This window comes from Serinus canaria, chromosome 13 (genome assembly GCF_022539315.1).
Source record: "Serinus canaria isolate serCan28SL12 chromosome 13, serCan2020, whole genome shotgun sequence".
In the NCBI taxonomy this organism is placed as follows: domain Eukaryota; kingdom Metazoa; phylum Chordata; class Aves; order Passeriformes; family Fringillidae; genus Serinus; species Serinus canaria.
This window is the reverse complement of record NC_066327.1, coordinates 12,688,995-12,703,513: the sequence shown is the minus strand read 5'-3', so window position 1 is coordinate 12,703,513 and position 14,519 is coordinate 12,688,995. Positions and strand designations below refer to the sequence as shown.

At 45.9% G+C, this 14,519-nt stretch overlaps 1 protein-coding gene across 2 annotated transcripts in view; it reads right to left on the bottom strand.

Annotated features, from left to right (window-relative positions):
• Window positions 1-4,759: 4,759 nt before the first annotated feature.
• Window positions 4,760-14,519, bottom strand: part of GRIA1 (glutamate ionotropic receptor AMPA type subunit 1) — a 119,938-nt gene continuing 110,178 nt past the window's right edge. For both annotated transcript variants that reach the window (XM_009091473.4, XM_009091474.4), the window contains exons 15-16: window positions 9,892-10,026; window positions 4,760-7,951 (exon numbers count right to left, since the gene is read on the bottom strand). In XM_009091473.4, coding sequence (XP_009089721.1) covers window positions 7,763-7,951; window positions 9,892-10,026 — 324 coding nt within the window. In that variant the 3' untranslated portion in view covers window positions 4,760-7,762. The remainder of the gene's footprint in view (window positions 7,952-9,891; window positions 10,027-14,519) is intronic.

The following is a 14,519-nucleotide window of genomic DNA, read 5'->3' as shown; positions in this document are numbered from 1 at the left end:
GGGGTTAACTTAGATTTCCCTTTGATTGCTCAGTGAATGCAGAAGTTTAATTGCTTTCCTTTGGAAAGGACAATTAACAGCACCTGGGCTTATCCTTTCATCTTGCCATGTGGATTATCACACCAAAGGGCATTGATGAGGACATAAAGGTCCTCAGATTTATTTCTGCAAAGAGCTGATCTTTGTGCTCATATTTGATTTTTTTTTTTTGGCCAGGTTTCTCCTGCACTTTTAAATGGCACATGCATGCACACATTGCAGGCAGGAATGCACACAGTGCTCACTTTGAGCATATCTATTGCTGCCCATTTGGGGAGATCAATACTTTTTCTAGAAGACCTTGTGAGTTTAGATTGCTTGCAATATTTCCCCTAATGTTCCCCACTCAAAAAGTCCATCAGGAGCTAGGAGTATACACAACTCACTGTAATTCAGCTGCTTCCTTGGAAAGCTGTAACTGGACAATTAACTCCAATATGCTAATGGACCAGAACTTATAAAACTGTGAGACCTCTGACCTGTTGTCCATTTTGTGACCATTTTGGGTTCATCTTGGGTGTAGCCCTGGCTGGGCAGGTCTTGTGCTGCTCAAGGTGGATCTCTTGAGGCCTCCTAATAAATCCCTACTTTATTCTTTAACTCTGTCTAGTCCCTGTTCTAGGTCAGCCTTCTCAAGGCATCAGAGGTACTGCTGAAATCACTGCATGGCACAAGCACTTGGCTGCAGGATCCTCCAGCTGAGGATCACCAAACCACAGCAGCCTGATGACCTGTGGGCTCAGGCAAGGCAGATTTGATGTCCCTACCACGGTGAGGCTGCCTGGGGGTGCGTGGGCTTGCTGGTACCACTTATCCCTGCTGTGGGGTGAAGGTGGGGGAGAAAACCCACAGCTCCCACTGGTGATGGTGGTTTCCTGAGAATGCTGTGGCTTTGCAGAGTGATGCAGTGGGTGGATTTAGGGCTGCTGGGAAAAGGGATGTGTCACCTTCCCTCCTGCCACAGCTGCAGGCCCATGCCAGCACCCTCCTGGTGTTAGTGGAGAGAGCTGGATCAACCCTAGAAGGAGCTGAAACACTTTCACATTCACATTTTGGTTTATTTTTGTCTTTTTTTTGTTCTCTTTGGACGTTTGTCCTGAGCCACTCTGCAGCTAATCTCCTGGAGCTGGTGTAAAGGCATCAATGATCCTTTTCCATCCCTGGTCCAAGTGGGTTGTGAGGCCACACACCCACCTGGGACTGGTGCATTCCTGCATCTACAGACCCTCTGATGGGACCAGGTCCTTGCAAAAGAGATCTGGTCCACAGTTCCTCAAACCACTGCAGCCCCCCTCCAGGTGCCAGGGCTGGGGATCTCTTTCTGTGTTTTTGGTGTGCTTTTGTTAAACTGAGCAGGTGAGAAGCTGAGTGAGGGCCCAGCTGAGTGCACAGGGATGTTGGGCAGGGAGGAGGGCAGAGGGGTGGGAGGGAATAACCCCCAGAAAATGCTGCTGCTCCTCCAAACCCTATGGATCACTTTGCAGTGACACTTATAGACAAAGAGAATTTTCTTTAACAAATATGGATCTAATGGATTAGGTCTGATCTAATTATGCATTCTGCATTAAGCCGATGCTCCCACTGTCTGTGGCTGCTAGCATAATTAAACTTAATGTACTTTTAATGATGTCTTCTTAACTCATGCATTCATATATGATTAGAATCAAACAGGACTAGCTGTCGTGAGTCCAGGAGAGTTCTTGCAGCAGCTCCTGATGGGACTCATGTTGAAATATTAATAATGCAGATTTCAAGGTTAACAACATTGGTTTTGATGTGAGGAAAGCTCGTCCTGCAGTTTGAGCTAATCTGAGGCAATAAAATGGCTCCCCTTTCAAGTTCAGCCTCTTCCTGTCTTTCACACGTGCTCCTGGGAGCAGAGGAATTCAAGTTTTACTTGGTAAAGATGCTGTTAAGTAAGTGAACTGCTCTGTGGGCAGCAGCTTTCAGAGAAGCTGGGACAGGAACTGTGTGGGCACCCTTTGGGGGCTTGCTGGGAGCTCTGTCCTGGCCTCGCTACTCTTCTCTTTTCCTGCTGCTTTTCTGGAAACTGGGAGCAGTTTGTTTTAGGGTCTGGCAGTAAGAAGGCAAACTGATTTTGTCTCTGATGCTGTGTGATCCAGTGAGACCCTCCCAGCCTCTGCTGGCCTTGTCCAGAGCCTCCTTGGCACAGCTCCCTTTGTCTGTGCCTCCTCTTGAGAAGGGGAAACCTTGCCATTGCTGCCCTGGCCCCAGCATCCTTCGTGGAGCAATGAAATGTTGGCCTTTCCCCTCTTTTTCCTGTTTTCATTTAAACTTTTTTTTCAATGGGCCAATGGCCTGGCAGACAGGTTGTGTTTAGAGCTCCTGAGAGCGAGCTGTGAAATTGTCTGAAATCCTTCCAATGGGAAAGCATTGATTTATTACACTGTAACACTGATGGGAACAGCACCCTGTACCTTTCATCTGAAAAGTCAGGACTTATAGAACACAACATGCCATTAATTTTGATGCCAGCTCCATCAGGGAAGGAATTACTGCTGAAGGGATCCAGAGAGCAAGTTAAACCAGCCCTGCAGAGTAATGAACACACTTTGAGGCTGTTACTTTATACCCCATTGATCCTTAGGAATAGGAAGGTACCTTGACAGCTAATTTGGGCTATGGAAGGCATCTCACAATCTGTGTATGCATGTTAGTGCTTGAGGAAGGGGTGTGATTACCCTTCTGGGGGTGAGGGCTGCAGTTTCACTGCTCTAGAGACAGCTCTCCCTTGGCACAGGTTCAGCAGGTGAGTTCATGGAGGTGATTCTCAGATTCCCAGATTTGCTCCTGGCAGCCAGACAGAAATGTCTCCCTGGGAGAAGTGCACTCCAGAAAAAGGGAGATTAGTCCAGGTGCTCTGGGGACAGCCAGGTAACCCAGCACTTTGCAGGGCTGTGGCTCCACAGAAGGGCTCCTTGCTGCCCAAGGACAGTGTGAGAGGTTATGGGGTCATTTCTGCCCAGGGTGGAGCGGGATTCACACCTCTGGCCCATCCCAAAGTTATTTTGCTTTCTAGAGCCATATGGTGATAGGGACTTCTCTGCTTCCAAGAGAGCACCATGTACAAACCCAGGGCCCATTCCAGGTCCTGGAGAAGAGAACCTGGCAGTGCTGAGGGTAGTATTGATGTACAAATGGAGGAGAGATGGGGATGGACAGAAGGGAAATGGAAAGTGATGCTGAGTGTAGAATCCCAGGGTGGAAATAGGGTTTTGATGGAGTGATCAGTCTCCATTCTTGCACACTAAACTCATCCCTCTTGTAGACTCAAACCATCAGGACCAAGTGTCTGGAAGAAAACAGAGCAGCTCTGTAAGAAAGAAGGTGGGAAGGGTGTCATCTTTGCAAAGAAGTGGAGCAACAGGGAGTTGGGGCTTGAATGTGGGTTTTGCCCCAAAAGCCCTGCCCTTCTGCAGGCTGCTGGGCAGCTGTGCAGGGCACTGTGATATCCTGATGTCTCTGTTAATTATTAATTAACTGGGTGTCAGAGATGAGAGCACAGGGACTTCAGTCAGCAGTGGGGTACCAAGACACAAAACCAGCACTGGTGGATGAGAAACTGATTTATGCTCACAGGTAACATGAAGGTAACTGGGGTATCTGTGTTTAGGAGGGGCCAGCAGCACAAGAGCCATCAGAGAACAGGCCACACAGGTGCTGAAGAAGGATTCTTGCTGGAGACTTTAGAAGGAATATTTGAGTTTGCAACTCGGAGGAAATTTTTTTCACCCTAAGATTTAAAGGAATGTTTCTTGTGCATTTTTTTGCAATCTCACTGGGAACCAAGAGTGAACCACTGAGCAAGAAGGGCATTTTGTGACAGAATCCAAGCCCCCAGCACAGCACTGGATCCCTAGGGAATTGTGGAAGACCAAACTGGGATGATCCAGGATAGCCTGCTCTTGGGAAGCTTCTCCTTCAGGCCCAGTGCTTGGGAATCTCTTGCTTTTTGAAGCCTCAGGGTTCACTGGCCCTTTCAAAACATATTAATTCTGCCTCTTGCTGATTCTGTGTTTAAAACTTACCAGTGGGGAAGACACCACTTGTGGATGCTGGAGATCTTGGTTCTCTAGCCTTGGCCTGAGGGATGCCTGGTCCAAAGGCACTTGTGTGTCTCAGCTTTCCCAGATGATAACTGGGAGTGAGGATATGGGAAGGGAGCCCTTCCACCCCTGTGACACCAAGTGCTCCACAAGACCATGACATTAATGAGTGCAGTTTACCTCAGTAGCTGTCAGTATTAGCATAAATGTCCAACACCCTTTAAATCTTTCTCTTTTCCCCCCCTCAACAGGCTTTTGGATGAGGAACTTAGCAGGTCAGTTGTGTGAAAACTGAGTGAGAAGCATCTTAAATGTCCAAGCCTCTGAAACAGCATGGGAGCTCCTAGGAAAGCTGATCCTGGTAGGGATTTTTGGACCAGTGCTGGTTCTGAGTTTTCTCTGAGCTGGCCATGTCTTCTCTCTCTGTATAAACAAGCTAAAATCCTCTAATAGCCCTCCTCAAAAAATAACCCCACAAGACTCCAAACGAAACAAAATCATTAATTTTGAACCCAATGAATATTTAGTTTCCTGACTCTTGGGTAAATATTAGATAGATTCCCAATTTCAACCTGAAGCAGTTTATTTGGCTGCTGTTCACAAGTCAGACACAGCAAAAATCAAAGAAATCTCTTTTGATTCAGGTTGGGTAATATTGCCTGAGGGGTAACATCATTTTCATTTCCACACATCCAGCACTGGCACAAAACGGCATGGACAGGTATGAGAAATGGATCATGGATCCTTGGTTCTAAAATTCCAGCTGATAGTTTCCTTTTTTTTTTGTGTAAATAATAATTACCTATAAAAATGTTGCTTCAAAAAAAGAAAATGTGAAAAGAAAAACACCATTGCATTTGATAAAGCAAAATCCTTTGCAGTACTGCCAAAAGAAAAGAAAATAAAACAACGAAAGAGAAACCAAAAGAGAGTTAAAACAAATATAGCTGTTAAATAAAAGATCCAGGTACCAAAGAGCAAAATTTAATGAAAGCCAAAACTGTTAAATATGGAATCCTGTTGAGAAAAAATGTCAATGTCTTTAAGAGTTTTACCATTACTCTATTTTTAAGAAAAGTGTAGTAAAAATACATATTACAAGTTTACATTTTCCACGCTTTTGTCCTATTCACCTTTTTTTTTTGTTTTGTTTTGTTTTGTAACCCCTCCACTGATTAAAAGCCTTTCACAGCTGCATCTCATATCTTCATGTCACAGGTGGCCAGTTCTAGCAGTGCTGCTGCTCACAAGACTGCTGTGACCTGCTGCCATGGGGTCCTGCTCCTGGAGGAGGATGGGGCACTGGTGGGCACCAGTAGCCTGTTCCCACCACACTGGCCCAGAACACGACAAGAGCTGGGACAGGAGACTCATCTGAGGGCTCTGGACATGGAAAAAAGAGCTTGTGCTGATAAGGATGCCTCCACTTGTGCTAGCGTTACACAGAACTGACATTAAAATTAAGAAAAGCAGGTTCAAAAGAATGATAAGCAACAGAAAGCGCCCTGAAGTGGTGCTTGGAGTGGCTGTTAACAGAGTTCATGTTCAGTGATGAGAGATGAAGATCACAATGTTCCCAGTTCTGGACAGTGGAAAACATTGGCACACGACATGCTGTGCCCAGGCCCAGGACCTTGACTCTGACTTGCTGGTCTCCAAACTGTTGCATGACAAATGGATAAGTGGAGCAGATGCTTCAGACCAGGCTGGTGTTAGAAGTGGTAAATGTATTGCTCTGCACAGTCATACACAAATGGAAACTGGTATTCCCACAGTTTCCAGCCTTACTTCCAGATTCTTCTCATAGACCCGTGCCAGTCATTTCCCTGCATCATTTTCTCTTCACCTTCCCTTTTTTCGTGGCTCCTCTCTTGCTATGTTGCAAAAACCAGAAAAGAGTAAAGAAAATGAGAAAAAGCAGCTCAGAATGCTCCAGCAGCAGCTCAGTCCCTGGACAGGTATTTGTTGGACTCTGTGAGAACCTTTGAACTTTATTTGCCATAAGTGAGATGGGACCAGGCCAAGTGGGCTCACTGTGCCCCAGAGATCTTCTCCCTCACCAGATGTTCCCCAGGGAATCCTTCACTTGAGAATGTCACACCCCTGAAGTGTCTCAGGTCCACCAGGGTAGGAAGCATTTGTCTGTCCATGCCAGAGGTTCACAGAATGAACCTTTTGTGTGGTTCTGGAAAACCATGCTTGCCCTCTTGACCTCCAGGCCTGTGGCTGGACCCCCAGCTGCCTGTCTGGCACTGTGGGTTTCTGCAACACCAAGTTTGGGGTCAGCAGCCTGCTTTCCTGTCTTGTGGATGCTTCCCCCTCTCTAAGGATACGAGTGGGAATCTGCTACGGTTGGCTTTGTACCCAGACAGGCCCCAGCTTGGTGGGGAGATTGTGACCAGCACTGATGCTGCTGAATGTCATGGTTGCTTGAATTAAGTTCTTGTTTGATGTCCTCCTTGGTTTGCTTCAGCAGCTCCTTCCAGGAATCCATTCTGGCCAGCTACCTACAAAATGTCCCTCTGAGTTAGGAAAGAATGGCCATAAGGGGATTTCAGAGCAGAAGGGCAGGGTGTGCCCGTGGCAGCCCATGACTTGTGGCACGTTGAGCTGGTTAATTGGCAGCTGTCTAGAACTGGATGTCTAGAGATGGCCTGTTCCTGGCCCGAGGTGGTTCCCTTATGTGACCACCAGAAAGGGAGCACACACAGAAGCTAAGCAATGAAGAAATGGTTCACAATTGCTTATTAGCCCCCAATAACCTGGGCAGGAGAGTCACACGTGAGGGGAATAAATACCACTTTTACGTTCCCTCTTCAGCAGCTGACCGTGATCTTAGACCAACCCTCTGCTCCAGTCTGCCACTCTCCACTCCAGGCATGTGATTTTCCTCTTGAATCACCACTCATCATCTCTGGAAGAATTACTGCTTTGTCCTCACACTACCTGGGCTTTCCAAACTCACCCATCACTTCTCCCCCTGTAAAACAGCCTCGTGTTCATGTTCAGGTTTCTTCCTGCATCGAGTCCTTCGTGCTGCAGGGAGAGCTGGGGCAGCTCTGTCTGCCTCGCTGCAATAACTCCACAGCCCAAGTTCACCACAGAATAACAAAGGCAGAACCAGGATGGACAAAAGAGGTCAGTGCTGACACCCTGCACTGAGTTCTACTTGCCACACGTTGGTCTTTCCTTTCTTGCCTTTAATAGCTCAGACATTGTGGTTTGCATCCCAAACTAAACCAGATTGAAGGACTGAGCAGGGAAGGGGGAAAGGGCTGATGTTACCCTGACACCACAGGAATTAGTAAGAAAAAATATATATATTGCACACACTAAGACTTATTAACAACCAAGTTAAAACAAAATGGCATAGTCCTCATTAGTGTTCCAGTGGTTCTTTGATCAGGGATGGTTCACGAGTCTGTAAAATCCCATCACACTCTCCTTATTGCAGTACAGACCTGTTTCTGTTCTCCTGCCAGTGGATCTGTTTGCAAATAAAAAGGGAAATTTATTTGATTTCCTTGAGAAGATCCATCCAATTGTCCCTTCTGTCATCATCATTTGTCTTGTTGGTGTTGGGTATGTTTTTTGGCTCTGGAGAGGTGGAGTTGGGCTGCCCCTGCTCTCACCCAGGAAATGGGTCAAAAGGCCAATTATAATCCCGTCGCTCCCAGGGACATGCCAGTGCTGTGGCTCATGCATGGGATGGTCTGCATGGATTTGGGGAAATCGTGGCTGACCACACGTCCATTTTCTCCACTGCCTCCTGCTGCAGCCGGCCTGGGAAGGGTTGATGTCCGTATGGCTTCGTTGATTGATTGCTGTGGGATTAAACAAAAACCCTTTTTAGGAAAGACGGGGGGGTCTCCCCCTGTCCTTTGCAATGCTGGAGAAATTATAATAATAACCAGTGTTCTTTCTGTAACTGTTCTCCCCTTCCTTGTCTCCATTCAGACTCTCACTTTCTGCATGTCCCTACTGCATCTGCTCTGTTCATTCACACCTCTTCTACATGCAAAATTAAATGTTTCAGCAGTATTTTGGGGTATAAAGCATCAGTGCCATATGCCAAAAACCTCTTCAAACTCTACAACATAAGAACAGTCATCCTGGATCTGAGCAGAGGTATTTTACACACTTCCCCCATAGAGATGCTATTGCTACTCCAGGACTGTCATGCACGGTGGACTCTGATTCACTGCAAACATATGTTTAACTTTCCTCATGTGAGAACTTGAGCATGTGCCTGTGTTTTTGTCTACAGTGATGACTGAGGTAACTAGGAAATGCAAGCCTAATTCAGGAAACAAAATTTCATCTTCCTGTTCCAGCTACATCCAAAACATTCACTTTCAGAGATCTAAGGAAACAACCTGCTTAGAACAATTTAACTAAAAGAATAAAGCCAATTTGGTTTCTTTCCATTCAAGCTATCTCCAAAGGCACCATCATTCTTTCTGGACTGTGATATTCAGGTGAAGAATTATCCCTAACAGATAAATCTGGAATAGCTACTGAACTATTGCATTCTGACACTTTTCTTGCAGTGTACTTGTGCCATACTTAGCTTTACAGTGGGCACAAATTATAATGTAATCTTTGTAGTTCCACAGACACTATTTGTTCATATAATTTTACCCCTGTGCTTAAGGTACCTCTCCTTGCCTGTGGAATTTCCTGGACCTTAATGGGAAAAGAGCTGTAGCACATTTTCAGTGCATTAGAAATGTTATTATTGCTGACAAAACATTGAGCATGCTGTGAAATGGCGACATAAAACCCAAAGAAGCAGTTGCTTGTTTTCCTTTTGATTCTGGGTGAGTTTCAGTGAAATAAAAACCTATCTGGATTTTTTTGAAACTCACTGCATGCTTCATATTTCCATAACAAATTCCATGCTGATGGAAGAGGTCAAGAACACAAGGAATGTGTCACACATCCCTCTGCCTCCCCTAACACCACGGTATCTATATAAGGGATTGCCCAGATGTATGTGCTCCACAGGTTCTGCATTAAATGTCTATCTCCAAGGCTCTCAAATCTAATCCCCTCTTGACACAACACTCAGAAATTCAGGCACACCAGACTTTAGGGCTGAAACAGATCTCCTGGGCTGTAGGAAATATGCTTCTGCAAGACCATGACAGGGTGGAGTTTAAAAAACCATTATGGGAGATATTGGAGGCCAATTTCTCTCAAAGAGGATCCATCATTCTGGGATTTGGAGGCCCAGATCATCCATTCCAGGGCAACAATGCTCTGAGCATGTATTGATGTTGTCAGCCTGGAAACCATGCCAGCAGGGTGCCAGCAAAGGGAACAACAGGATGTGAATCATTACTGCACTCTCCCAGTTTTATCTTGCTGTTAGGAGCCTGGGTTTGGGGATTTTTCCATATTGCAGCACTGGCTGTATCACACCAGCCCCAGCACACTTCATCCATGCTGCACACACATTGCCATAGTCTGCCTTCATTCATTTTAAGGAATTTCAATGTGTTTCTGTTGCTGCTTGTGGTGTGGTTTTGCTCTATGCCTGGATTTTGAATTAGCATTCTGACACATGTCTGATCTTGCATCAGCTCCCCATTACAGCCCGCTTGACCCTCTTTCAGCTTCCTCAGATGGTCCTATTCCTTTCTAGCAAGCTGAGTGACACAGTCACTTCATCATCCCTATGTCTTGGCTTTCCACCCATGGTCTGCATCCGTCTCTGAAGGCAGCTTTGGAGCCGGGGGAGGATCAGAGAGGAGGTGTGAAAGGCCGTGGAATGGGTTGCCACCTTCATCCGCTTTGATTCACTTCTGGACTTGTAACAAAACTCGATTAAGGCAACCAGCATGGCGAGTCCGAGCCCACCGATGAGGATATAGAAAACCCCCGCCACATTGCTGAGGCTCAGTGCACTCGTCTTGTCCTGCAAGAAACAGGAGAAGGGAGGGGAAGGAGGGCACACGGGAAAGGAGAACAACAAAATTAATATGGGATTGCTCTGGGAAGGATGCTGTACAATATAGCAGTACTGGCATTGCATCATCTTCCTCTTTAAATGAACAAGTGACATTTCTAAGAGCGTTTTTCAATTTTTAATTCGGTGTCTAGTAAATCTAACTTTTCCCTCACACAAACAAATAAACATTTCCTCAGCAATGTGACTCTTGGTAAAGGTTTGGGATCTCTGTTTTTCAATCAGCTAACTTAAATGCTTATTTTATCCAAAATGTCTAGTTTGAATTATTGATTAAAGGAGGAGAAAAAAATTGAAGTTTTCCTCCTCTGTGACATTTGCTCGTCCCTGATGTCTTGCCTGAAATAACCTGTTCTCTTGGAAATGCTCATTCCTTCATTCCTAGATTGTTTCCCCCGCAAATTCTGTTGCTGAGCAACACATTGAAGTGGATGGGCTTTTCTTCCCTTTTTTTTTCTCTTCCTTTTTGATTCTGGGGTTGAGGTGACACCTGAACTGTCCTCAGAAACTCATTTGATTTCTGTGTAATAAGGGAGTTATTTCATATGCAATCAAGGCCTGCCGATGCATGTCTAAGCTAATTATTTGGTTGGCAATAAATAGGGCTATTAATGAGCCACAACTTTTAGTCAGCAGCCACATTCTGATTTTACAATTGCCTAATGAATCGTCACAGCTCTCTGGGGAACGGACAAAGCTCAGAAAGACTCATTTCACTGTGAGGGAAACCAAGTTCCTACATCTAACCCTGATGTCACCCCCTGCAGCTTTCAAAACCTTCTCCTCCACGATGACCAGGTCGAGTTGGGGTGTGAGATAATCTTGCCAGCAACAGGATCCCAAACTTGGCTCAGCTCCATGTGCAAGGCTCCTGTTTCTAGGACAGCTTTTCTCTACAGTGAACCAGACAGGGTTCCCTGCTCCATGCTTGCTGCTGCTCTGCAATTTTGACTCCATACCTATTTGACAGCACAGATTCCCCAGGGCCAGCCCAGCAGCTCAGTGCAAATCTGCTGGGGCCACCAGAGTCTGAGCAGCATTGACAGCCCTGCCCTGTGGACGTGGGAGGGAAATTGCACGTGGCTCATTTGAGATGTAGCCACACAGTTAAAGGAGAACACTGGTGCCTGTGGAAGTGTCTGCAGCTGGTAAGGAAGCCTCTGCAAAGTTCTTGGTGTTCCTCTCTGCTGCTCCATGGACACGTGGGCTGGTGGGTGGCACAGCCTGTTCCTTGCCCTTGTAGGACAGTTGATTCTTGGCAGGTTTTACAAGACAGTTTTGGGGAAGGGAGGGGATTCAGGAATCAGAAAAGGATATTGGAGTGGTGTCGAAAGGGTCCAAACTGGAACTTCAACATGAGCATGGAAGGTTTCAGTACAGGGCAGTCTGCCTGACACTGGTATTGTCTTCTAGGCAAGTATGTTTTGCAAAGGATTCTGTCTTTTTCTGTATTAGGGTTTGAAGGCAAAAAAGTCAATCCTCAAGGCATGAAAACATCTCAGTTTTCACAATTAAAAAAACCTCCTGTAACAGAAGAGAATATGATTTTTTTTTTTTTAATTAGAAGAAAAGTGGGTTCTAGTCAAGAATGCTTAAAGGATATTTTTTCTTCTATTTCTCCTTCATCTGACCCACTGCCCATGCAAGCTGCCAAGCTTCTTTCCAGCTGAAGCTCCCACTGTGGGCTCTGGTGCCTTGGGAAGGAAATTTCCATCCTGAACCCTCTGCTGAAAGATGCAAAGGTTGTTATGGGCCCATCCCTGCTGAGTTTCAGTTGCTGGAAAAAACTCCACGAGTGACCTCATTTTCTGTGCTTTGCTGATTGATCACTTTGACAAGGGACTTGTCATGGTCACCATGTGCTGGTGGAAAAATTGGGTTTCTCTCTTGTACAACCTTCATGCACTGGTCAGGTTGAAATCTTGATGCTTCCTGTGTGCTCTCTGTAATGAGAGATTTCTGAAAATATCCTCTTAATTTCTGCGGTTTCAATATTTGAAAGATTATTTCTCTGGTCTTTTTCTAATCTGCCTTCATGCAGTTTCCCCTCAGGCTTGACTGTATGTTTGTTCAGTCATCTCTTCTCTGCAGATTGTTGGCTGTACTTTTAAGCAGCAATTGGGAAATGCTGGGAGTTTTTTAGTGGAGATGTAGAAAAGCAGAGCGATTACTCTGAGGAAACTGTGTTGCAACATATCAGGTACTTTGTCCTTTAAAATTCAGTCTGGAGGAGCTGCCCCAGCTTCAGGGAGGGGTAAAGACACTAAAAAGGGGCTGCCCTACTCAGCATCCTAATCCTTTAGCCTGGTTTCTTAATGAAATGTGGCTGATTAGCACATGCCCTCTGCTCAGAGGGAGGAATGGGGACAGGGATGCTGGTGGAGCAGCCTGTTTATCTGTGTATTACTAATGATTGTCAGCCTAATCTTGATTTAACAGAAGGGTGGAAATCTCCACAATATCAGGAATGCCCAAGCTTTGTGCAAAAGGATCACACGCTAGACAAGAGAAAACCCATTGATGCTCTCCTTCAAATAAATGGATCAGTGCCATCCATACTATAGTCTTTGACTTGCAGCCAAAGATCCTTAGGAAATCTGCCTTCCTTGGCTCTGTTGGGAATGGGAATACACAGATTTCAGGGTTTATTTGCCATGATATTTATTTCCTCCCCAGTCTGGGCTTCATGGTCCAATGAGGCACCTCCTCAGCTGGCTGCAGTGGCAGAGCAGTCTGGCAACCAGGAAAGGCTGCTGGTTCTTAATTCCACTTTCCTCCTCGTGCCAGCAGCAAAACAACCAGTAAGAGAGAGGAGATGACCCAAAGCAGTTTCCTGCACCACCACTGCAATTCATTTTGGAGCTGTTATGTTTTTCTTACATTTACTTTGCAGTAGCATTATTATTGTTATTGTTATTACTCCTATTACTGCTGTTCCTATTATTACTGTGACACTCTGGGTAAACTGAATGGTGTCTTATCCAGAAGGCAAAGAAAAAGCATTGAGAGACACAGTGGTGGGCAAAGATGCAGGGAAGAAAAAGCAGCCTGAGTTTCACTTCTGCTTCCTTAGTAAGGTTTCTCTCAAGAGCCAAAGGCAGATTCCTGGGGCACTGAGGAATGCTGAACTGCGGGAGCACGGCTGATGGCACAGCCTGCTGCTATGAACAGGCTGAGAAGTGAAACTGCTCCTGTGGTGATGCTTGACTTCTTGCAAATCCTCCTTTTAATATCCTTTTTCTTCCTTCCCTCTCCCAGCAGGACATGCAGAGATTTTCTTTGGGCAGCAGTGACATCTCATTGCTCCCATCAGCTTCAGGACCTGACCCACATGAAGGGTCAGAGGCCCTGAGTGCCCCACTGAGGCTCTGCCTGCTGTTTCCATGCATGATCCTGTCCCACTAATGCTCATAATAACAAAAAGTCCCAAATTATTCTATGTGCTTGAGAGGACACTCCCCTCCTCTCTGCTCAGGCTCTGTGACTCCAGATGCTCTCCTGCAGAGCTGCCCATCACTGAACCAGCTTGTTAGTGGGAGTGTAAATGTCACTGCTCGTCTCCCGCAGCAGCAGAGCCCTGACGTGGGGGGAAGATTGGCAGGTGAAAAGAGAAAGAAAAACCCATCTTCCCAAAAGAAAAAACTCATCTTCCCAGCCTTGTTGCTGCAGCAACCAGGCACCTTCCCCTCTGTTACTCTCAAACGTGGCACCGTGTCCATCATCCCCTTGGTCGTTATTTACTCCTCCTTGGCTGACAGACATAAGGCCAAATTTGCTGAGTTTCCCAGCAGGGCTGGTCCCTTCTGTCACCCAGTGTGAGCAGAGCCCATTGGCAGCACAGGGTGATGGCACCTTGAGTTGTTGCAGTCTCCAGAAGATGAACTGTCCTTAGTGTAGGAGGCAGCTCTAGAAGTTGAGTTTTTACCTTCAAAGCTGGGCAGACTTTAGTGGGGTAAGGCCTGAAGCTCAGCAATGAAGGACAGCACTGGCTATTGTCTGAGAGTGCTGCCAGGGGTGTGCTGGAGCACCTGGATGGCTGGGGATGGGGCTGCTCAGCATAAGACACCTTTGATTTGAAAATCTGCCAATTTCCTGCAAAGGCAGGGCAAGGCACTAGCAGGATTTGTTCCTTTTTTTTTTTTTTTTTTTTTTAACAAAACCAAAATTCTTTCACTGGAGAAGAGGGTTGGGAAATGCATGTCTTTGATAAAGGTCTCTTAATTGCATGACACACCTGAGTGTCCCTGAAAGCAGCTTGCCATCGTGGTCTAGGAAAAACCTTCCTTTCTCATAATGCCTTGCAAAAGCCTCAGGAATCACATCCATCTCCTACAAAATTTAGAGTCTACCTTGTCATTACATTTCAACAACACAAGGCATCCCTTGCAAGCCCATTTCATACCCTGCAAAAAGTCCATGCTGTACTTGTTTTCAAAATCAGG